We start from the raw sequence: 26,108 nt of genomic DNA, 5'->3' as shown, positions 1-26,108 counted from the left end.
CAAACAATCATGTCAGATTGGTTTGGCAGCTAATGCTAAACTTTGCATCCATCAACACCAAAGCTCTGATAAACATTTGGCTATGACATGATAATATTTCTGTGTAGTCTGGCTTGTAAATGACGGAATTTTGCCCAAGCTAGCTGCCAAGTCAGGGGTGGAAAAACAAGGGGTGTATGGGTGGTATTATGTAGAGTAGCCCCACTGTTACATCACAATTCAGAAGGGCTTGAATGCAGATACATTTTCAGAATTAGGCAGCTCACAACAGTTTTTCTTGGTTGTATAATTTCACACTTGATGGATGGGCATGTACTCAACAGACCCAACTATTTGTATATGAGCAATTAAAAAGTCACTTTTCCATAATATTACCCCTTCAAGAGAGTAGTCCCGCTGCCTTTATGACACTGCTGTAGTCACCGTGTTTAAAGGTAAAAAGGGAAGGAGGTGAGCAAACAAATTTTCTCTGCAGCGCTGCCCTGGAAGCGTGCTGGATGTGTGACGGAGCTTTTCAATGTCCTCTGTAATGTTAGTTTCTCAACATTAGCATATAATTATCTGAATGACGATAGCCAACTTTGTGGGAATAGTTTGTAAGATGGGGCAAGGCCCTTTTCTGTTTCAGCATGAAAGTTAATGAATTTTTGAACACAAACTTGCAAAATCAAACACCTTTGGAATTAATGACAACAGACTTCTAGATGTCCAATATGTGCGCAGAAAATGGTGTCCTCGGCGGTCCCGACATAGGAGGTTTTGAGGTTACGACTGGTGCGCAATGAACTACTTACTATGTGCAGCAGTGTAAGAATGCATTGTCATGTGCCACAAGAAGGGACGCTCACTTATTGCTGTAATTACTGTTTTTCATCGGATTGTTTTACATTCAAGTGAAATCATGACTTTGCTACTGCGTTAGCCTATGATAGTGAGACTACAATGCATTCAGACTTAAGCAGTCTTTGACACAGTCAAAGTCAAGTTTATTTGTATAGCCCTTAAGCACAAAAGAGTATCAAAGGGCTTCAGAAGACCACAGTACCGGGTTATGACATATTAGGCGTTTCCTTTAAATGTTAGAGACCCCACATACAGCATGACGGGGAAAAAACGTTTCCTTACTGTTCTTATAGTGTGTGGTGTATAGTGAACTGCATATTCCCGGCTTAGCATCTGTTGTTTTACCAAGGCTGACCTATGAAAGGCAGCGTGGTGCCAGAGGATAGACTGACTGTCAGAAAATACAAGCAAGAAAAAAAGTAGTTGGAAAATAAGAAATAGGAGAAGCTGGGGTGCATTTTTATCTGCTAACTACATTGCTGTTGCAAAGTCTTTTTCCTTGACATTTCTGTTGTGGTGAATGTCTCGTGAGACATGTTATACAAATACACAACTACCAGTTGCTCCTCTATTTTCAGCATCAGCACCATCTTCAGCGAGATTGCTGATTGTCTAAGATTCCATTTCACGTCACAATCACAGAGTCCCTGGGTCGGCCCCTTTTCGGTATTGACCCGACACAATAAGGATTTGCCTTGTTGAATATTTAACAGGTTTAAAGTTTACAATTGTCGGCCCAAGCAGATCGGGGCAGTAAAACCACTCTTAATACACTTCACATCATGGGATAATCGCTCAGCACGATCTTTTATAGACATCCGATAACCGTGCTTTTGCTGACTTTTATTGGAAGGGGGGAAATGCTCCAATTTGCCCGTACCATTTTCCGTGCACATCGGGGACGAAAGCACCCAATACCACAGGATAATCACTCAGGATAATCTTTTGGAGACATCTGAGAATCATGTGTGTGCAGACTTTGTTCAGAAGGGGTGACAATGCTAAAATGTGGCCCAATCGTTGGTATGTGCGCACCCCGCTTTACATACAAATTCAGGTTGTGTTGCCACTGCAGGGACGGAACTCCGTGGTAAGCCTAGGACCCTTTGAATGTATATTAGGCGACCTTTATATAACGTGTTGAAGACTGAAAAGAGAAGCAAATAGCCATCATGCATTTCCTCTCATTTGAAGGCCAATCAGAACACTTCATCAAATCTCAGCGAGTCATAGGTACCGGGCCCTTTGGGTGGCGCACATTACATATCTGTCACCCGCCATCACGTACCAGGCTCTGTGAGCATTGGTCACAAGTGAGCAGGCCTTATCGGGATGTGCCGTGTGTGTTACGTAACACTTGTTATGTCATCTGTGTGTGTGTGTGTGTGTGTGTGTTGCTCTGTCATCGTGGCACAGGCTTCTTTGTGCCAGCTGGCGTGTGAACCTTCATGATATGAAGATGCCAGGCCGCTGTTGAAACAGACTGCTGACATAAGACGGGGAGCCAAGAGTGACGCGCACACACACACGTTAATGCTGTTTATTCACACAGCGGCGCATAAACATGCACCTCGCCTCAGCATTTGCTGCATATTACATCAAGTAGACGAGTCGGGAAGCTGCTGTGTCACTGCATTTGCTCATTGGGTGAAACCAGCAGGAAAACATGTCGTTCACTGGATTCCACAAAAACTGCTATCAAAGTAGAAATGTGTCAATAATTAAAGCTGCAACAATATGAAGGGGTCCCCACAGCCCCTTTTTTTCATGCCGATTTCTCGGAATGATCATCAATCCCTTCAAAGTTGATGTCATAGGCAAAAAAAAAAAAAAACAGTCTGGGCTAGTTTTGACAAAAAAATAGAAAACTGAACAAAATCCAACGGCAATTAGGCATACAGGTAATAGTTATGTTTAAATGGCGTTAGGATTATGAGGAGGACCAAGGAGTAATTTCTCCCTTGGACCCAACAATTTTGATAACCCTAAAGGATTTAGTTAAGAAAGCTTGGCAATTAAGTGTCAGCCATCTGTCCAGGATACCTGCTTCTGATTGCAGTTCATTTGGGCAAAACGCCAAGTCGGAGTTTTCCCATAAGCTGCTTGAAATCCAAATTGACGACTTCCTCTTCAATTTAGGGCATTGGTCCATGAGACTTTTTTTCTGCATCTGGTTCTGATAGACATGTCCATTTGATGTCAATTGGTCTAACAAGTGTTCATGGCCCATGTATTTCATTTTTTCTTCTTTTTTTTAACTTTCCAAGAATCCTTAAAATCATCAAACTTTGACACCTTACTCCTCCCACATTGGGCCCTCCATATACCGAGTGACAGCACGAAACTGATGAACTGTCATACAGCGTGCAGCATTTGGCAATTAGTTTGCACGAGTGGCCGACTGATAACTACTAATTTTGCTGCTATTTAAAATGGCCTTGCAACAGTCCAGATGTAAAAGTCAATCAAAAATGAGCTTTGGCAAAAAAAATCAAATAAAAAAATACATACATACATATATACATATATATATATATATATATATATATATATATATATATATATATATATATATACATTCACACACACACAGTGGAACCTCGATTTAAAGTTGACTTAAAGTTGACATGACGAGTAAACTCGAGTAAACAACAGCCTATGAATGGCTAGATACGACACGCCCCATTGCTAGCATGGCCGCCACTTAGGCACGTCAGTTAGCCAGAGCTAGTCTTCATATCTGTGACAACAGCGGCACAACCCGGAAATACAGGTACCAGTCTGTCTTTTGATTCTGCCAATAAACAACAGCATCCAATTCTGGAACTAACAGACTTTGTCCATTACAAAGGGCCATTTTGGAACAAAGGTTCCAACCGGTCATTGTTTTCTGTCCGTTAAATCCAAAGTCTGTTGTTTCTGGGTCTGTTAAATCGAGGTTCCACTGTATATCATTGCCAACAGCCTCTCAAAGTAGCCAATCTCTCTCCTTTACTATTGCCTATTTTTTCTTTTTTTAATTATTATTGGCAAACCACTTCTTCCATGACAATTGCACCATGTTTTTGTGGTTCAATAAAAAACAATACAAAACAATATACTACTGTATGTGGAGCCTCAAACTCTATAGAGGGTTACCCTTTTTTTCCGTCGCAGCATGTTGGTAGATGTGCGGTGCCCCGGAATCATAAATGGTACGGTCCTGTCAGTTTTTTTTTTTTTACTCTCGTTCGATAAATGTTTATTGGGACAATTCCCCCTGCCACATAATCAGAAATGGTATGGTCCTGTCTTTTTAGATCATGGTCCGTGAATCAGAAAGTAGCCTCTTGACTCATATATTGAAAAAAACAAATATAACACTAAAAACCCACTTTTGTTGAGGAATTTATTTTATATTTTTACCCGCCAGCCTCCCACATAACCAAAAATTGTATGGTCCTTTACGAACCAGGTAGTAGCTTGCAAGCAGACGAAGAGACAAACTTGGAAGTTTGAACCAGAAAGTGGCCTGATTAATAATGGGGAAGTACAAATACAGTACTACACATTTTTGCCAAAAATTTTGTTGTTAGTGTTAAGGAATTTTGTAATCCAAAATGGTATGGATCTCCATGAACCAGGAAGTAGCCTACAAACAGACAAAGGAACACAAATGGCCTTTGCTAATTCAACTTACTGAGCGCCATTTTACATGTCATTAGTGACACTTTAAGCATCTCATCGTGCCATCATGTACGAAATAATGTGGAAAAACAAGTTAAATATAAAAAGAAGTGTGCTATAGTGTGTGTCCTCTGGTGTTAATAGCCTCCGCCTTGGTTTCCTGTCTTTGCCGATGTGATGAAAGCCCCCCTGACTCCCCGAATGCACCAGTGTGTAAGCGCAAGTGACAGTCAAGGAGTCGGGGAGGTGCGAGCGAGACGTTTTGAAGCCTGCGGGCAGAGATGGAGAAGACAAAGTGCAGCATCTCATCACGCTCGTGCGAGCCAACGTGATGAGAGAAGCGTTACTTCACTACCGAGGGCACAAACCGCTTTGCACTGTCAAATGTGTCCTAGCAGCACCATTAATGATGATTACTCCTTATTTTCAGCCAATGCTGATCACAACCTTCCTGTTTGTCTTCACAATCTTAAAGGAGACAAAAAATTTAAAAATTTCCCCACAATTTTTGGAGGAAAAAGAAAGCAATTAAAAAGTAAATTTTCCATAATGTGTCCCCTTTAATTATTTGCAGGCGGCATGGTGGACGACAATTTCGCGCATCTGCTTCACAGTTCTGAGGACCGGGGTTCAAATCCCGGCCTCGCCTGTGTGGAGTTCGGATGTTCTTCCCGTGCCTGGTTGGGTTTTCTTCGGGCATGGATGTCCCCTTTAATTATTTGCAGGCGGCACACCGTGGATGAATGGATAATTATTTGCATTGGCTTTCCGAAAGGGGACACTCTCAGATGCTGGTATTGTATATTTCCTCCTATTCTAGCCAGCTCGCAATCCATAACGTAAAATAAGAACAATGAGAAAATGTGCGCCAAAATCATAATAAAGCCGCGAGCCTTGAAGTCAGGGGGCCGCTCCATTAAGTTAGACTGCACTTCAGGTGCCACAAATAAGGTTTAGAGAGGTGTTTCTATAATATTCAGTGGAAGCCTGCCTGCAGGTGGAACTCAACAGAGCTGGGCTGAATATTAAAGCATTTTCAGCATCCTTTTCTACAGTAGTGAAGAACTTTTGAGCAAAGTCGACCAAATAAATGAAAACTTGAGTTCGCCAGGTTCCATTTCACAGCAAAAGTGAGTGTCCAGTCACTCTGTAGTGGATACTGGATGCTTTGATGTTGATTTAAATGTGATGCAGAGTAAAGAGAATGAAATAAATGCTTGATGTGTGTTCAGACGTTTATTAATTTACATATTTTGCCACACGCTCCAAACTGGCACTGATTAATTAATCTTGAGCCCTATGTAATTCCTTTGTAAGCATTATTTGTTACAGATATTCCCTTTTACAGTATTTGGCCTCTCTCTCTCTCTCTCTCTCTCTCTACTTATATATAAAAAGAAAAAAACAACAAGAAAATCGAGGAAAATAATTTCTCATTAACATATTTAAAAATCTGGAAAAAGAACACCCATTAAAATTACTTTTAGAAAATTCAGACAAATGTCACTAAAATATTACTTTGACATTCCAATTAAAACTAATTAAAATACTTAACACATGAATTTGAAAATTATATCACTCATTAATGTCCTTTTTGAAAAATACAAATCCAAAAAGTATCACTTATTATATTTTACCAAATCTTGAAAGAAAACCCATTTTAATTAAATCTTACTGAAACATATACAGTATACAGTGGAACCTTGATTTACCGGACCCCGATTTATTGGATATCGGAAGTAACGGACCGTCTGGACTGTACATCTTTCCAAAAATAGTTACCAGTTGTCACTTAAACAAGCGTTGACAACATCTGTTAGTTCCAGAATTGGCCACTGTTGTTTACGAATGGCGGCACGGTGGACGACTGGTTAGAGCGTCTACCTCACAGTTCTGAGGACTGGGGTTCAATCCCCCCGCCTGTGTGCAGTTTGCATGTTCTCCCTGTGCCTGCGTGGGTTTTCTCCGGGCACTCCAGTTTCCTCCCACATCCCAAAAACATGCATGGTAGGTTAATTGAAGACTCTACATTGCCCGTAGGTGTGAATGTGAGTGCGTATGGTTGTTTGTTTATGTGTGCCCTGCGATTGGCTGGCAACCAGTTCAGGGTGAACCCCGCCTCCTGCCCGATGATAGCTGGGATAGGCTCCAGCACTCCCGCGACCCTAGTGAGGAGAAGCGGCTCAGAAAATGGATGGATGGATGTTTACGGATTCTGTGGCGCAATATAGGCAGAGACTAGGAGACAGATATACAATATGTGTGGCAATGTGGTGGCCATGTTGAATGTAGCAACATTTCCAGGCGATGCATTGACGTGGCGGCCATGATGGCAGGAGTTCTATCTATCGTCGCATAGAGATCTGCTCACAGAAGGAGCAGCATGGCAGCGGTGTTAACTTTAAGAGGAATACAACAAACAAGTCTCTGGAGTCCGGAACATGCTATTTTTGGTACAGTAACTGTTTTTTTTATCAAGCGGTTCGTCTATGGCAATGGATTTGGAACTAGGAAGCACAATAATCCCTCGTGGCTCATAAAAGCAAACTGCCATGACTCGCCTATGAGTGTTTCAACAATGTCACCATCAAGCACACCAGCGTGGTAAGTTTGGATAAGATTTAAAACTTTTCAAACATTTTCAAGCTTTTTCATATTTATTTACAATAACTTTGCACTGTACTGGCTACTGTTTTTAATCTACAAAAAAAAAGGTATCACAAATGTAAATACTTTAAAAAGTCCAGGAAAATATTGATTGATATCGATTTTCAGTTACATTGACGCACTTACAGTACAGCACAAAATTATTGTTTTGTATTTCTTCTGCCTATTGATTGTGCCACAGCGCCAGTAAACAACAACTGCCAATTCTGGAACTAACAGATTTTGTCAATGGCGCGTTGAGTGACAACTGGACACTATTTTTGGACACTTTTCTGTTTGTTCAATCCGATATCCGTTAAATCGAGGATCCACTGTACATGTAAAAAATATATCCATCCATCCATTTTCTGAGCCGCTTCTCCTCACTAGGGTCGCGGGCGTGCTGGAGCCTATCCCAGCTGTCATCGGGCAGGAGGCGGGGCTACACCCTGAACTGGTTGCCAGCCAATCGCAGGGCACATATAAACTAACAACCATTCGCACTCACAGTCATGCCTACGGGTAATTTAGAGTCTCCAATTCATGCATGTTTTTGGGATGTGGGAGGAAACCGGAGTGCCCGGAGAAAACCCACACAGGCACGGGGAGAACATGCAAACTCCACACAGGCGGGGACGGGGATTGAACCCCGGACCTCAGAACTGTGAGGCTGACGCTCTAACCAGTCGCCCACCGTGCCGCCGTAAAAAATATATATCCCAAAAAAATCTGATTTTTTTTTTTTTTTAATCCAGTATAATAAAACCAGTCATTAAAATAGTTTTGGTTTCACTCATCAAGATACGTTTCATAAAAACTGGAACATAATCACTAGTTAGAACTAAACCCCAGAAATGTATTGCAAATTACTTCAATATAGTTGTAATAAAAGTATGATCTTTTTGATAGTTTATACTTTCATTATATTTAGCTATACATTTTTATAATGACCCTCCTTCCCTGGATGTGTGTATCTATGTTTATACTGTATTTGTGATGTTTTTTTTTCTGTGCACACAGCCAGCGCTACTGTATGTGTAATCCTGACGTGGTGCAGCAGTTCCACAACCCCGACACCATCTTCATCCTTGCCTTTGCTGTGGTCCTCCTCAACACTGACATGTACTCGCCCAACATCAAACCACAGCGCAAAATGGGCCTCGACGACTTCATACGCAATCTCAGAGGTGAAAGTCATTTACAGTACACATACTGCACATACACACGTACATACATACATACATAACACACACACATACTGTACATACTGTTGTAGTAGGCTTTTCCTTTTTTTTTGCCTTTTAGCAGAAGCCCGAAGGTTTTGTGTTAACAATGACTGGTATTTCGAATTGTTCATAATTCCTCCCACCTTTTCTAAGGCCCCAGTTCCAGCTGAAGAAAAACTGCTCCAAACTCTGATGCTGCCGCCACCATGCTGTACGTATGGTGTTCTTTTGGTGAGGAGCAGTGGTGTGTTTGTGCCAAACATACAATACCTTTTCGAACTATAGCCAAAAGTTGGTTTCAGCGGACCATAACAAAATCTCCCAAACACATATGGAAAAGAATGTGTGGCTTCTGCTAGAAAGAAAAAAAACAATTCAGAAAAAGCCTACTAGAACATCTGATATGTATTTGGCGTTAACATACACACACTCACACATACAAACAGTATATACATTAGATAAACATACACACTTTACATACTTATACACAAATGCGCGAGCGCACACATACAGACACGCACACATGAATTTCTATGCCCTGTAATTCATCACCTCTTCACCTGAAGTAAAAGTTTCTGGGCTCTCCTCGCTCTCCTGGTGTTCCATGTCTGATAACTTCAGCTCCTCGAGTTCCGCCCCAGAGAGCATGGCAATTAATTGCGCCTCATTGCGATTTAACGATACGAGCTGGTATTTTCCACATGCATCTCATCACCTGCGCTCGCCCGGCAGCACTTTGACTTCTATTTACCTTTGCTCACCAGCACTTTTTCTTCAGTCAACAGCAGCTTCCAGACAGAGAGTTCATTGTCATGGAAACCAGGAAAAAAAGCGCAGCCATCCTGCATGGTGTGGCTGTGACTGGCCAGCATTTAAGGCTCTGCATGGGCACTCATTCGAAGATCTCACATGTCTGTCTGTCTGTCCCGCTGTCCACTTTAATTTTAAAGTGGTTTGTGCAAGCTAGATAGCATAGGCTTGCAAAAAAAAAATTCTTCTGTCTGTGTTTTAGTGACACAGTCCACTTTTTATGAAAGTTCTTGCAGACAACAAGCAGCAAACAAAACAATTTGGTCTGATACGTTTTTTCCTCGTAGCTCAAGCTCTCACAATCTCATGAGTTCCCACTTGATGGGAAATAGAAGTTTGAATATTTTTTTTTTTGAAGGGTCCTTGACCTAGCCCTGCAGACAGTATAGTTCACAATGAGTCAGGCTGATGTATTTTTCTTTGGGGGCACGGGGGTCACGGCTGCTCGTTCAGGTGTGGATGACGGAGCAGACATCCCCAGAGAGATGGTGGCTGGCATTTATGAAAGGATCCAACAAAGAGAGCTGCGATCCAATGAGGACCATGTCACCTATGTGAGCCGTGTGGAGCAGTCCATCCTGGGCCTGAAAACTGTAAGCATTGGTCACCTTTTAGCTTCTGTGCTACCTTCCATACCGACACACTTGCTTGCCGATAAAACTGCCAAGCTACCTACCCGGGTGACCTTCCTTTGACCAAATGACTGAACTGAATTTTTCTACCGACCTACTTACCTGCCGGCCTACTTACACATTCCACTGATGCCCAACCTCACAACTTGATGGACTGACCTACTTGCCTGCCTACTGACTAACATATCCATGGTAATCTCTTTCCCTGTCCCTGTGTAGATCTTGGCCGTGCCTCACAGACGTCTGGTGTGCTGCTGTCGTCTGTTTGAGGTTCCTGATGCCAACAAACCTCATAAACAGAAACTGTCGCAGCTCCAGAGAGAGGTCTTCCTCTTTAACGACCTGCTCTTGGTAAGCACGCTCCAAAACATGTGACTCATATCAGCCATTTGTTTCCATGTTGTTTTATTTAGCGTAGCAGCTTTATAGCATTTTAAACATGTTTGGGTCCGTCTCCAGATCCTGAAGCTGTGCCCCAAGAAGAAAAGCTCGGCTTCTTACACCTTCTGCAAAGCCATGGGTCTCCTGGGAATGCAGTTCCACCTCTTCAGCAATGAATGTACGACGAACCTCTGCACAATCTAATCCATAAATTCAGTGGGACCTTGACTTACAAGTTCTTCAATTTATGAGTTTTTGAAGTTACAGGCTGTAGGTTGGTCGATTTTTTTTTTTTGCTTTGTGTTGATAGCCCAAATTTGCAAGACAAAGGCGGCCAATAGGGAACATCTATTTGATATACAAGTAAATTGAGTTAGGAGCTTGGTCAGTGAACAAATTAAACTTGTAAGTCCAGGTGCCATGGTCTGTAACGATCGTGTGTCAGAATATTGAACCTCCAAAAATTTGAGCAAAACCAACAAATTTACTTAAACAAGGGAGCACAACAAACGTGAGCAAGAAAAATAATGAAAAATGTCAACAAAGGTTGACGTGAAAACAAGAAACAGCGAACGCTGAAATAACAAAGGTGGATGGGCGTAGGGAGGAGCTAGGCGTAGGGAAAAATAATGAAAAACGGAACTGCAGCAAAAATCGATAATACAAATACACAGCCGAAATAGGAACTACAGTATCACTAGAAAAATACTAAGCAATGCTAACAGAAAGAATCCTCACTACAGGAGAAGGAAATGGGAAAAACAAACAAAGAAAATGAATCTAAACCACACAGATTTGGAAGCAAGAAACAGGTTACAAACAAAAGGAACAAACAAACCTACTGCACAAGCGTAGGCAAATACTAGAAATACAAAAACTGGAATTATTTACATTTGGAGAAAACAAATATGATGCAGAATGGTGGAGAAAAAAAGCACACCAACGACTACAGGCAAACAGCAAGGATAAAACAATATTCTGGTGACTAGATGACTTCTGTCTGGCGATTAAGAACCTAACTAATGATGATACTGAGCAGGTGTGACTAAGCAGGCTCCACCCATCCACAGACCCAGGCACTAGAAAAACACCGAAACCAGTATCAAAACACAGGCTAATGACACGGTCAATGCATATGTCGTTAAGAAACATCAATTCTGCGCTCTAATTAAAGCTGCATGCCACAATGAACAATCTCGTTTTCATGGTCCATCATTGAAATGATCACGAAACTTGGCAAGTTAGTGTCGCCCATCAGTTGTGGGTACCTGCTTCTGATTGAAATTCCCAGTCGGAGTTTGGATTCAAATCAAAATGGAGACTTACAGACTTCTTAGTGCGTCCTTTTATGATCGACACGTCTACCCAATTTCATGTTGATCGGTTTAGTTCATGTTGGGCGCAACTTTTTAAGGGGCGCTACTTATTAATTTGCAATTCATGAATAAATATGATGTGTGTTTGTGTTTGGCACCAGACTATGCCCATGGCATCACCATGATGAGCCCGTTTACCTCTGAGAAGAAGCAGCTGGTGAGCTTTTGCTCACCAAGTGGGGAGGAGCTGCGGAAATTCGCAGAGGAGTTGCGAGAGGCTATTTCCGAAGTCAACGAGATGGAGCGCATACACATCCAGTGTAAGGCTTGCGGAGACGGCAATATTACTCACACTCTGTACTTGCCCCCTTCTCAAATTCTTATTTTTTTGCACAGTTTCCCCACTTTAATGTTTCAGATCATCAAACAAATAATATCAAAGTTAACCCAAGTAAACAATAAAATGCAGTTTTTTTTCAATGGCGATTTTATATGTGAAAAAGTAGCTGCCCCCTAAACCTAACATACTTTTTCCACACAGGGCCAGGTAGCTTTCAATATTTTTTCCCCTTAATTAACAAAAGTACGATTTAAAAACTGGATTTTATGTTCACTTGGGTAATCTTTGTCTGATATTAACATTTGTTTGATGATCTTAAAAGTAAAATTGGGAAAACTATGCAAAAAATTTGAATTATTGAGTGAAGGGGTAAATACTTTTTCATTGCACTGTAAGTAAAAGTACAGATACCTTTAAACCTTTACAAAAACCTGTAAAAAAATACTTAATTTAAATAAAAGTAAAAAAGTACAGACTCTGGTGTAGAGATTAAGTCACCGGTTCGTATCCCCGCCTGAACACGTCATCGTCGTATCCCTGGGCAAGACACTTCACCCACATTGCCTATGAATGAATGTGCTTTGATTTTTGGTGGTGGCTGGAGGGGACGTAGGCGCAGAATGGCAGCCACGCTTCTGTCAAACTGCCTCAGGGCAGCTGTGGCAACACAAGTAGCTTACTAGCACTAGGGTGTGACTGTGGAGTGAATGAATAATGTGTGCAATTGTAAAGCAACTTTGAGTGCCTTGAAAAGCGCTATATAAGTGGTGTGCATTATTAATATTATTATTGCATTTTTTACAGAGAATAAATAAATTATCACTGGACAAAGCTTTGCTGCGTGCTAAATTCTGTCAGGATAATTAGGACTGAACTTGAAAACAGGTGCTGTATGGAGAATGAATATGGAGAATTATTTTTATTCAATGAAGTACAGCAAGGAAGTATTAGTTACTTCATTACTTCCCACCACCGAAGATGTATGACGACTGTGCACTCAAACCTGTCCAGTATATCATACACACTTCTGTTTGTTTTCTCGTATTTTTAAGGGGAACTGGAGAGGCAACAGGGCATCCAGCCTCACAGCATACATACGAATGGCGGCCAAGTGGACGCGCACACGGGGCAAGGATCCCCGTCAGGTGCTGACTAAAATCCATTTTCAAGACAAAATCCATTTTCTATACATTAGGATCTGGAGAATATCCCCGCTGACTTGAAGCAAGAGGTGGTACACTCTGGACCAGTCACCAGCCAATCGTAGGGCACATATAGACAAACAAGCATTCATACTCACATTCCCACCTATGGACAACTGTGGGAGTAATTATACGTAACAACATCACCACACCATGTATCTCTGTCTGTCAGTGCTACTTGTTGAGCGCCAAATCCCCAATAAAGCCTGTAAAAGTATCGATTGTTTTTTCACTCGTGGAGGCAGCACTTCATAACCAAGAATTACACTGTCATGGATACTTGTATTTAGCACATGCAGCAGACACATTGCCAAACTCAAATCTGATCTTTTGGTTTTGACATGATAGTGTTTCCAAGGCGGATCTTCAGTCAGCCTAGCTGCCAAGTCACGGGCAGAGGAACTCGTTAAGGGGATGTTATTGCGTAAATTAGAGCTAATGTGACATCACAGTGCGACAAAATTCAGAACGCTTCGACACATTAATTCCCGACACATTTTGGGAATTAGGCAGCTCCCAAAAGATGTACTTGGTTGTTTAATTTCACAGCCCACTATTTCTATACAAGCAGTTCAAAAGTACATTTTCCATAGTTTGTCCCCTTTCAGCAAGCATCAGTGCTCTTAACCTGGGAAGGGCTCCCTTGTCAGGTTTTTATCCAAGCCTCCAGTGATGACTTTAAGCTTACAAGCTGTCATGTGTCTCACTCTTTATTGGTTGTTTATCGAAGTTTTGTTGAGTTACTTTTTAGGCAAATTTGTGCTGCCCCAAAGCTAAACACTGGCTAAAATGTGCTATGTAGTCACTGAGCGTCCATTTTAGTATGTATATATGTAGTGTCGTGTGTATTTTTTTTGTTTTGCAAAAGAACTTAAGCTCGAACGCACATTGTGGTAAATCTCCTTATCTCGCTCACTGGAGAAAAGCAAATAAGCATTTTTGTATATCCCCAAACTGCTGAAGCGTTTCTTGCACTCACGTACTAAAAAAATCTCTCAAAGTGACAACTCCGCTACTTAGTGCTGATTAGAAGCCCCGAAAGATGGGAAATTTGTAATTTAATTAGAGTACACGTCGGCGGTATTTGCAGCTGTTAGCTGTCAAGGCTATCCAGTGTCAGTACTGCTTGGGACACAGTCACAAATCATGGAAATGATGGAAGTCACATGGAAGTCACAAATGTAATTTTACATTCAAGTGAAGGAACAAACCTTTTACCTCCGCCAAGGAAGTTCGTTTGTTTTGGTGAATCATCCAGTCTACATTTTCAACCTATTAAACTCTGGTGCAAATCTCAAATTTATTCACTTGTTTAAGACACAATAGAACCGTACACAACACCCACACATCATTTACTGTAGAACACTTTTAAAATACAGTTTTACCCCACCCACATGCTTTAAACACAATCAAAAAAGTTAAGAATTAAAGAACACTATTCAAAGAATTTTAAGCACATACAGTTCTCCAAATAAGAGGCAAAACATGCTTGCTTCAAGCTGTTTATTTGTCACTCCCAGTCTACTGTAAAACAGTGAATATTTAAACATTAAAATGCTCAACCAACCCATATAATAATCAAGTCCGCAAAACGCCATAAATGGGCTAACAGAAATTAAGTAATAGTAAACCTTTAAAAAAACCCTGATACTTTAACATACACGGTTGTACACGGAGCAGCAACACATACAAACAGAGCATACAACAATTCATCAAAACATGATATAGCAAGGGCTCAAACGATGAACCGCAATACGGTATAATCCAAGGTTAAACCCCACTGTACAGAGGGGTTTAACCTTGGAGCTCTCCTGAGGGCCATTATAGCAAACAGACCATACTCTCTCATTCATTCACTAGCACAAATGCTGAAGCCTGCACAATGCGCCTCCCACTCCAGTGCTTTTAATATTCTGAAGTATGCCTGTTGATTTCTTGTGCGTTCCGGCAGGTCAACAGGATGCGTACGATAAAAGCGGCAACAACAACGCAGTGGAGGTGAGTGCCAAAACCACTCTTGTCTCCCTCAGGTAAGTGTGTGCTCGTTCATCTCCGTGGGTCTTGTCGGCTTCTCTGTGAATGTGTCCGTGTGTGTTTGCGTGTGTGACTCAAAAAGGAGAAAGTCATGCTTTGCTTCAACAATAATAATAATAAAAAAAGCAAAAAGCTCCGCCCGTGGCTCATCACCAAGGATACAAAGGCTGCCTAGAGGCCTTCGAGTGGATCAGCCGCCACTCTCGCTCTGTAGAAAACATCCATTCTCCATCAGCTGCTGCTAAGCCTCGACAAGGCAAACATAAGCCAGCCTGTGTGTCTGCATGTGTGTTTGTCCCCACCGTGTGTGTTTCTTCTCCCTTTCACCGTTTGTCTCTCTCCCGCCTTGGCCAGTCCTCTTGAGAGATGTCAGTCAGTGTGTCAGGGAGGCACCACGCCCTCGGTGTCACTTTATCCCTTGATCTTCTACCAAATACCCCCACCCTCATCCACCTGCAGAACAAGCTCTCACACCCCCTCTCCTCTTTTCTAAGGCATTAGTGAGACTTTTGATGTAGTGTAAAATGTTTTTACGGCATACAGTAACCCCCGACTATTTAAGGAAGATAGGGACCATGCCTGAATGTGAATAGTGAATATCAATGATTATTTGATGCTCCCCTAAAAGTGATTTATGCCCATATTAATACAGCAGTGGCTTGAGATACAAGTAACCCAACTTACGAGTTTTTTGAAATTTGAGCTGTCATTCAGCCTCTTTTTTGCTTTGACTTGCGAGCGCAAACCTTGAGATGCGAGCACTGTATAGTGGTAGTAAACTCATTTTCACTCACTTCACAATAAGCAGCAGTTTAGCAAATATTGAACAATTAACCAAAAGCTTCAAGCTTCAAGCTGTTTAATGCTACTCCCAGTTGAAGTTTATTGTCAAACGAAACAGAAAACCTGAAGAATTACACATGTACTTAAAACACCCACATAGTTTTGCCTTAGAAAAGTCAGCTCAGCTTAACGCTAGCATACACTGCAGAGCACCATTAAACTGCTAACGGTTAGCATCAACAGTCGCGGTTTTACAACCCCAATTCCAATGAAGCTGCGACGTTTTGTTAAACATAAATGAAAACAGAATACAATGATTTGCAAATCATGTTCAACCTATATTTAATTGAATACACTACAAAGACAAGATATTTCATGTTCAAACTGATAAACTTTATTGTTTTTAGCAAAAAAAAATAAACCCCCTGCTTATTTCAGCAAGAGTGCGGGTACTAGACTGGCCTGCCTGCAGTCCAGCCCTGTCTCCCATTGAAAATGTGTGGCGCATTATGAAGGGTAAAATACGACAACGGAGACCCCAGACTGTTGAACAGCTGAAGCTGTACATCAAGCAAGAATGTGAAAGAATTCCACCTACAAAGCTTCAACAATTAGTGTCCTCAGTTCCCAAACGTTTATTGAATGTTGTTAAAAGAAAAGGGGATGTTACACAGTGATAAACATGACTCTGTCCCAGCTTTTTTGGAACGTTTTGCAGCCATAAAATTCTAAGTTAATGATTATTTGCTAAAAACAAAGTTTATCAGTTTGAACATTAAATATCTTGTATTTGTAGTGTATTCAATTAAATATAGGTTGAACATGATTTGCAAATCATTGTATTCTGTTTTCATTTAACACAACGTCCACACACACACAATGTGAAAGTGCAGCAATGACTGTGGCTCTCCTCTCTCGCATGCTGAGAGCATTACAATGCCTCAATTGCTCCATTTTATTTCACTTCACTCAAGCGTCGGCGTATCTGATGCTCGCTCGTAACAAGAGGTGCAACGATTAATCAACAACTAATCGATTATCAAATTAACCAAAAACATTTTTGCTAATTGATTAATCGTTTGGAGACCTTGTTTGACTTAAAATTGTCCAAATCTTAGAATTTCAGCTTCACAACAGTAAGTATTAATAATTATATTTATTATAATAATAATAAAGCAATACATATTAATAATATTATAATAATAAAGCAGACTGATTATCTTTGTGTTTCATTGAAATAATTTTGTCTCGCAACACAAAGCAAAAAAGGATCAAGCAAGGAATGGCTCATGGGGCACTTGTAAGTTTTTGTAAAGGCAAAAAAACAAACAAACGTATGATTAAAGAATATTTGTTATTATATATCATTGACTATTATGAAATATACAAATCTCTGGCTTTTCCCCATGATCTATTGTGAGTTTAAATTACATTTGTGGTTTGGATGGTTAATTTACACAGCATCCCAACTTTTTGGAGTCAGCCTTATAATATCTATAAAAGATACATATGAATGTTTAGACGAGAACGCGTGTGTCTCTGTGTGTGTGCGTCGCACGCGCTCACTGTGCACGCCACCTCCGTGCATGCCTGCATGCGCCCATGCGTGTCACACCAGAGGGCTGCGTAAGGCTGCGTTCAGGCTGGTAACTCCCCGTGCGTTCTCTGGCTGTTCCTAAACTAGGTGTCAATTCACAACAGGCTGCAGACCTACCAACTGAGCCCGCCCGGCGTTGAGTCGATGCCCCCACTGGCCCTGACCGCCCCGCCCGCCTTGCTCGACCCCGCCCCGGCCGGGGAACTCCGCCCGGAGACGCTCATCCAGTGTCAGCAGATCGTCAAAGTCATCGTGGTGGACCAGAGCGGGCGGGGCCGCATGGAGGCCTTCCTCAGCCAGGGCCCGACCGCCCACCAGCTCCTGCGCTCGGCCATGTCCACGCCCGTCCACGTCCAGGGGGACGGGCCCCAGCCCCCTCTGCCGCCGCCCCCGCCCCCTTACAACCATCCGCACCAGTTCTGCCCGCCAGACTCGCCCATGCCGCTACACCACACCATCCCACTCACTCGCAGACGCAATTCCAGCGGCTCCCGCAGCATTGTCTGAATTACTCCCCTCCCCCACCCCTCCGCCCCCACCCCAACCCAAAAAAAACTAAAAAACTGCCACTATGACCCTCCCGGGACCGACAACATGGAGTTGTTGGGACACCATTTTGTTAAGGCAACCGACAATTGGCCCGCTCGCTGAAGATGTCTGTTCCGCGTTTCACCATCTTCAAGACACATTCAGACTCTTTGTGCACAGGTCGCACCAAGATTCATATAAAGCAGGGGTGGACAAACTAAGGCGCTCAAGGGCCACGTTTGATTATTTAAAATGAACAGATGGGCCAGCTCATTCGTAGTAGACGAGGTGCAAAAAAAAGTTAAGTGTATGCAAAGCGTGGGATGGGAAGATAATTTTTTCTCGTTCTTAATCTTTTAAATATTTTTAAAGGATTTAATGATAATTAATTTATGAATTGTTTAATTGTATAAATATATATATATATATCCATCCATCCATCCATTTTTTGAGCCACTTCTCCTCACAAGGGTCGCGGGCATGCTGGAGCCTATCCCAGCTATCATCGGGCAGGAGGCGGGGTACACCCTGAACTGGTTGCCAGCCAATCGCAGGGCACATACAAACAAACAACCATTCGCACTCACATTCACACCTACGGGCAATTTAGAGTCTCCAATTCATGCATGTTTTTGGGATGTGGGAGGAAACCGGAGTGCCCGGAGAAAACCCACGCAGGTACGGGGAGAACATGCTATATATATATATACAGCGGCTGAAATAAATATTTAACATGTCACCATTTTTCTCATTAAATATATTTCCAAAGGTGCTATTGACATGAACATTTCACCAGATCCATCCTTCCATTTTCTGAGCCGCTTCTCCTCACTAGGGACGCGGGCGTGCTGGAGCCTATCCCAGCTACCATCGGACAGGAGGCGGGGTACACCCTGAACTGGTTGCCAGCCAATCGCAGCATTTCACCAGATGTTAGTGGAAGTAATCCATACATACAAAGAAAGTAGAACAAATGAGATCAGAAATGAAGTTGTGTGTAATTATGTGAAATGACACAGGGAAAAAGTATTGAACAGACCAAGCATTTATTGAATACTTTGTACAAAAGCCTTTGTTTGCAATGACAGCTTCAAGATGCCTCCTGTATGGAGAAACTAGTCGCATGCATTGCTCTGGTGTGATTTTGGCCCATTCCTCCACACAAGCAGTCTTCAAATCTTGAAGGTTGCGTGAGCTTCTTTTGTGGACCTTGAGTTGCAGTTCTTTCCATAGAATTTCGATTGGATTCAAGTCAGGTGATTGGCTGGGCCATTCTAGCAGCTTTATTTTTTTTCCATTGAAACCAATTGAGAGTTTCCTTGGCAGTAAGTTTTGGATCATTATCCTGATGAAATGTCCACCCTCGTTTCATTTTCATCATCCTCGTAGATGGCAGCAGATTTTTCTCAAGAATGTCTGGGTACATTTGCCCATTCATCCTTCCTTCAATAATGTGAAGTTCACAGTACCATTTGCTGAAAAGCAGCCCCACATCATGTTGTCACATCTGAACTTCACTGTTGGTATGGTGTTTTTAGGGTGATGTGCAGTGCCATTTCTCCTCCAAACGTGATGTGCTTTATGGCATCCAAACAGCTCAACTATATTCTCCCAGTATTTAACTGGCTTGTCCAAATGTTGTTCAGCAAACTTTATCATGCTTTTTTTTTTCAGCAATGGCGTGATGAGCGTGCATACAGGCCATGGCGGCAGAGTACATTACTCACTGTTTTCTTTGTGACAGCAGTACCTGCTAATTCCAGGTCTTTTTGAAGCTCTCCACAGGTGGTCCTTGGCTCTTGGACAGCTATTCTGATTATTCTTTGCACTCCTCTGACAGAAATCTTGTGAGGAGCACCTCACCTGATCGAGGCAAATTTATGGTGGTATGATTGGCTTTCCACTTACGTATTATGCCCCCAACTGTGCTCACTGGAACATTCACAAGCTTAGATGTGTGCCTGTAACCAATGCCATCGTTATGTTTTGCAGCAATTAGTCTTGAGACAGCTCTCTGCTCTTACCCATCATGAGATGTGTCTTGGCTCACAATTTGGCAATGAGACCTTTTTGTAGGCTATCAATTAGGAGTGAACCAGCTGATATTCAGTTGCACTAACAAGGGGCTGGATTGTTATTTTATTATTGATAGATTTTAGGTGTTGTCTTGGGTGTTCATGCCTTTTTTCGCCACCCTTTCTTCATGTGTTCAATACTTTCGCAACGTGTCATTTCACATTATTACACGCAAATTCTGATCTTATTTGTTCTACTTTTGTTGTATGTATGGATTACTTGGGTTGTTCCCAACATCTGGTGAAGATTTAATGTCAATAGCACCTTTGGAAATATATTTAGTGAGAAAATGGTGACGTATATATACCAGGTGATTGAAAAGTAACTCCCTACTTTTAAGTACTTTTTCATTTATTTCTGCACTATAATTCTTATAGGAAATGAACATGAGAAGAAAGTGTATTGCATGGTGTTTTATTTAACATTCGATGGAAGATATAACTTCTTGTATTCACCCTTCAAGTTCTCCCAAAGTCGTTGGTTTGGTAGAATAGACTTGCTCCTTTAATCATGGAACATACACAAAAATCTTTTGAAAACATTACAACATGTGAATAAATTCTAAGTATTTTAAAATAGGGAGTTACTTTCCAATCGCCCTGTATAAATATATATATATATATATATATTTATATATTTTACTAATTATGTATTTTATGTGAAAATATTCAATGATCAAATAATTCATGTTCATTTTTAAATGGTATTATTTTAAATTCATTTAATTAATTAATTAATTAATTAAGGAAAGAGTAAATTGTTTTATTTTACTATGTATTTGATCATTTAAAATATTAATATATTTCAATTAAAATCCATTAACAAAATTGTTAATTGAATAAAAAAGCCTTATAACTACTATTTTAGTATTTTGTACAAAATATATTTTAATTACAAATAATGTATGCTCATTTTTAACATTTTTTAAATAATTCCTTTCATTTCATTTAAGTAATTGAATCAAAATGCATTTTTGTATTTTATGTAAAATCGTTTATTTTAACAGTAAAATAATAATTCTTGCTAAGTTTTACATTTTAATTCTAATTTTAAGTAATTAATAAAATATTTTAAATGGTTTATTTCACAATGATTTTATCATTTACAATAAATGACCAGTTTTAGGAGATAACTGGCTGCATTAAGGCAACAAATTATGTTGTATGTGATTGAAAAAATAATGAATCAATACATTTCTATACAAAAATAAAAAATAAATTAATGCAACAAATATCACAGGGTTTTGATTAAAATAAAGGCTTGATGGACCGGATTTAAGAACAGAGCGGGCTGTATCTGGCCCACGGTCCTTACTTTGCTCACCCCTGCGAGAAAACAGAGGATGCTATTGAAAAAACAGAGCGTTTAAAAAAAACTGGTCTTGGCACAGCAAGTCTAGCTTTTCAGATTTGCAATTATTTGTTCTTATCAACTGGAAAAGAAGAAAGCTGCTTATCGGTGCAGTTCTTCCTGTCTTGCTTTAAAGGAAGAAAAACAGAGAGAGAGAGAGAGAGAGAGAGAGAGAGAGAGAGAGGGGGGGGGGGGGGGAGGATACAAAGGTGTCTACCCGACATGATGTACAGCATAGCGTCACACGAGTGGGTTTTTCCCAATGGTGCGTGGGAGCAGATCACGTCACAAAAACAAAGTACAGTTTTAGTATTGCATTACTGAGAAATGTTAGGGCCACGCTGGAAATAAATATTATATAATATTTTTTTCACAAAGTCAAATTTCAAAATAATTGAAAAAGTTGGAGTGTTACGAAATTGTTTTGAGTATAAAATCCAAATTTTCACAACAAAGTCAAATTATTATTTTTTTTTTCCAGGAAAAAAACTTTTTCTACTCTGATTCTTTTTTTTATTGTAAAGTTAGGACTTTCCCTGGTAATTTGTTTTACTCTTTTTCTTGTAATATGAAATACTCTCAAGAACTCATACAAAATATGACATAATTTTTGCTTTCTTGTAATATTACAACTTTTGAACTTTTCTCTCATAAAATCACTATTTAATTCACATGAAATTAATATCTTTTCCCTAAATAATGTCTTTCTTGTAATATTACAGCTTTATTCTCATGATATTTAAAACTTTCTTCATTATACTTGACTTAAAATTTACTATATATGTATATATATATATATATACACTCTCATATTAACTATTATTTATGGGAAACTACCACTATTGTCTCATAATATTCACTCTTAATTTTTTAAAAATTGAGATTAGTATCCCTTCATACTGTGACTCTCTTTCTGTATAATTGACTTTTTTCTTGTAAAAACAAACATGAATTTATTCTCATAAAATTTGGATTTTTTTGTAATAATAGTACAGTACAGTAATTATTATCTTATTGTACAGGTTTTAATGTAATACTACTCCTATATATTTATAAAATTTTATTTTTACTTTTGTCATGTTAGACGTTAAATCTTGCATACTGTGACTTTCTTTCGCTAAAATTTAGACTTTATTTCTGCGTAATCTTTTTTTACGTTGCTCTGGGCAACTTTCTAGAATATTACCACTTTAATCTGATAAAATTGTTCTTGTAATTTTACCATATAATTTTCATAAAATTATGATTGGATTTTTCTTCTGAAAATGTTTCTTTTTTTCGTAAAATTATTACCTTTTTTTCTGCAAAATGCCCCCTGTATTGCTTTAACATTCTCACATAATTTACATAAAACTAAGACATTTTCACCTTATACTCTGACCTTGGTTACCCGTAATTATGGCTCTTTTTTCCTCAACATTATTCTTAGGACGTTTTGAATATTACAACTTTAATCTAAATGAATCTAGTTACTCCCACTCTTTCTCTTTTCTACATACAGTATTACATTTTTATCCTTGTAAAATTCGGGCTTTTTGACTTTTGATCTCATTTGAAATCAAGATTATCCCTGATATTTTTTTTTCTGTGTTTTTTTACTTTCCAGTGTGGCCTTAATAGATTTAGCTGATAGCAGGAATCGCCTGCGCCTCTCTGACTTACTTCCATTTCCCTTCCTCACACTGGGACCGTGGTGGTAATTCATCATGCTTCCCCTCCTCTTGTACATTCTCTCCTAATGGCTTTCTCCACTGTGAATATTGTTGTTGGTTGAAGACCATTTATCAGCCGGGAAACTCTCACTTATAGCTTTAGTTGAGGAAGAAAAAAAAAAAAAAAGGCTCCACACGGGGGGGTGGACGTAGGTCTCCTTATGAACGCTTTTTGCACTTTTTACTTTCCGGCACAGTGAAAATATATATATTTAAAAAAAAACAAAAAATAAAAAACAAAAAAAAAAAACAATCAGGAAATAATGAAAAAGCAGCAGCAAGATGGTTCGGATGAAGTTCAAACAATGGTTATTTGTTCAGAGCCGCTTTGTATAGCAGAGACGCACTGAGCACGTCTTGTACCTTTTTTGCACCACAGAATATATTAAATACATATTGTAAATATATAGATTCTATTCTGAGAACGTGATCTCACGTCCGTGTGTGCGTGTGTCTACGTCTGGTTAATTTGTACAGAGAAGAGTGTAGTTTAAAAGAGAATGACAAACACAGAGCTATAGTTATTATTATTGGCGTCTTAATATCAGGCGGGGGAGGGTGGGTGTCCTGACTAAGTCCTGCAGCCGAGCAGGAAAACGGCAAGCTTTTATAGGCTTTAGAAGGGTTACCATGGCAACGCATTATTATTATTACCATCTTTATTACTGTGGTATTGTATTAATAAGAGGAGATTGCAAAGGGCTATGCTGTTTGGATGAATACACATACACACACATGCAAAAACACAGCAGGCAAATAAAACACAAAATCCATTTTAGGAAACGCTTGTCTTCTCCCTGCTTTGGCGTTTGGATTTTCTTTTTCCTTTCTGTGAACCCTCACTGACTTGATGACCGCCATTCAGCATGTTAAGCTTCAGAAACGGAGCGGCTCCAGTCTGTGTTTGCATCATTAATCGTCGTGTCCATTAATGTGATTTTCTATGATGTTTATTTAACGTGTGAATGCTGAAGAGCATATACAATATGTACAAATTCATTCAATTTAATTCATTTATTCATTCATTCCACAGAATGAAAACATTTTCAGGGCAAAATTCCCACGTCATTTTACACATTTTCCAATCCTTTGCCATTTTTCAACCGATTTAAACCATTTCACTGTCAAAATGTTCAGGACATGTTTTTTTTTTCCATTTAAAAAACTCAGAAATCCACATTTTCTCTGTCTAAATTCCCAGAATTAATGGAGACATTTGTACAAATTTACACAACCCTTCCACATCGATTCAGAACTGTCCAGCATCAAAATGTTCAGGTCATTCAGGACATCATTTTAACATTCACAGAAGTCTAATAACAGAACACCCCTCGGGTTCTGATCGTTCTGATCCCAATCACGCCCTTCCAGGTCTCACTGTCATTGCCCACGTGAGCGTTGAAGTCCCCCAGCAGAACGATGGAGTCCCCAGCCGGAGCGCTCTCCAGGGCCCACTCCAAGGACTCCAAAAAGGGTGGGTACTCTGAACTGCTGTTTGGTGCATAGGCACAAACAACAGTCAGGACTCGTCCCCCCACCCGAAGGCGGAGCGAGGCTACCCTCTCGTCCACCGGGGTGAACCCCAACGTACAGGCGCCGAGCCCCAGGGCAGTAAGTATACCCACACCTGCTCGGCGCCTCTCACTGTAGGCAACTCCAGATGGGAAGAGAGTCCAACCCCTCTCAAAAGGACTGGTACCAGAGCCCAAGCCGTGTGTGGAGGCGAGCCCGACTATATCGAGTCTGAACTTCTGAACCTCACACACCAGCTCGGGCTCCTTCCCTGCCAGAGAGGTGACGTTCCACGTCTCTGGAGCCAGCTTCTGTAGCCGGGGATCGGATCGCCAAGGTCCCCGCCTTCGGCCACCGCCCAGCTCACACTGCACCCGACCCCTATGGCCCCTCCCACAGGCAGACAGTTTGCAACTTTTCTTAACTCTTCCACATTTTTCCCTTTTTCCGTGAGAATGTATCCCCACTGAAATGAGTCAATCAATTTGACATTTCCAATCCTTCCACAGGCCTGTGAATATTCTCATTCATCCAGGTCATTTCATTCTCAGGGCATTGAGTCGAGCGCAGCTGGATTGTTCTGTGTGTCTTAGAAGACGTTTCGCCTCTCATCCGAGCAGACTTCATCAGTTCACGCAACAAGGTTTAGTTAGGATGTACTAGCGCCTAGTGCTGACCATCCTTCCACAATTCTCAACTGATTCAAACCGTTTCAATATCGGAATGTTCATCTCATTAACGATAGCATGGGATCTATTTTCCACTTTGCAAAAATGTTCATTCCTCCTGCTGGAATTCCATATTTTCCATGGATACATTCTGAAATTAATGGAGATTTTAAAAAACAAAAGGATTATTACTATTTTTTTATACACATTTTCCAGTCCTTCCATTCAAACCATTTCAAAGTGTTCATATACGCCACATTAAAAAAATTCCAATTTTTTTCTAGAATTCTACATTTTCGATGGAAATGTATCCCCACTGAAATGAATTACGAAATGTGACATTTCCCAATCCTTCCAAATGATTCAAACTAGTTTAATGTCAAAACTGTTCTGCACATTCTGGACATCATGAACATTTTTTTTTAGATTCCAAAGATTTCCACTTTTCCCCAGTTTTTGACAATTTCCATAGCAAAATTCCCAAGTTCATGGAGACATTTGACAAATGTATCTAATCCTTCCACATTTTTCAACCGATTCAAACCATTCCAGCGTCCCAATTGTCAGCTCATCCAGGACAGCTCGGCAGCTATTTTTTTTCCAGTCCCAAAACTACCACATTTTCCCAGAATTTCACACATTTTCCACAAGAAAATTCCGGAATTAATGATACATTTGACATTTTTTTCCTAATCCTTCCACATTTCTCAACCAATTAAAAAAATGTCATCGTCAAACAAATTTATTTTCATTTTTCAAAAGTCTTCTCCATTTCCTACATTTTTA

General features: G+C 40.4%; 1 protein-coding gene across 3 annotated transcripts in view; it reads left to right on the top strand.

The window, feature by feature from the left end:
• iqsec3b (IQ motif and Sec7 domain ArfGEF 3b) overlaps positions 1-22,329 on the top strand; it is a 68,367-nt gene extending 46,038 nt beyond the window's left edge. Inside the window, exons 8-15 of one of the 3 annotated variants that reach the window (XM_061774221.1) lie at positions 8,176-8,342; positions 9,645-9,784; positions 10,043-10,174; positions 10,283-10,382; positions 11,682-11,840; positions 12,913-13,005; positions 15,014-15,060; positions 17,564-22,329. In XM_061774221.1, the coding sequence (XP_061630205.1) occupies positions 8,176-8,342; positions 9,645-9,784; positions 10,043-10,174; positions 10,283-10,382; positions 11,682-11,840; positions 12,913-13,005; positions 15,014-15,060; positions 17,564-17,983 (1,258 nt within the window). In that variant the 3' untranslated portion in view covers positions 17,984-22,329. Of the gene's footprint in view, positions 1-8,175; positions 8,343-9,644; positions 9,785-10,042; positions 10,175-10,282; positions 10,383-11,681; positions 11,841-12,912; positions 13,006-15,013; positions 15,093-17,563 lie in introns of all 3 variants that reach the window. The other 2 variants (XM_061774222.1, XM_061774223.1) reach the window with 2 other exon arrangements.
• The last annotated feature ends 3,779 nt before the right edge of the window (positions 22,330-26,108 follow it).

This window comes from Phyllopteryx taeniolatus, chromosome 5, assembly GCF_024500385.1.
Source record: "Phyllopteryx taeniolatus isolate TA_2022b chromosome 5, UOR_Ptae_1.2, whole genome shotgun sequence".
Taxonomy (NCBI): domain Eukaryota; kingdom Metazoa; phylum Chordata; class Actinopteri; order Syngnathiformes; family Syngnathidae; genus Phyllopteryx; species Phyllopteryx taeniolatus.
The sequence above is the reverse complement of the archived record's forward strand: the minus strand, read 5'-3'. Positions and strand labels throughout refer to the sequence as shown.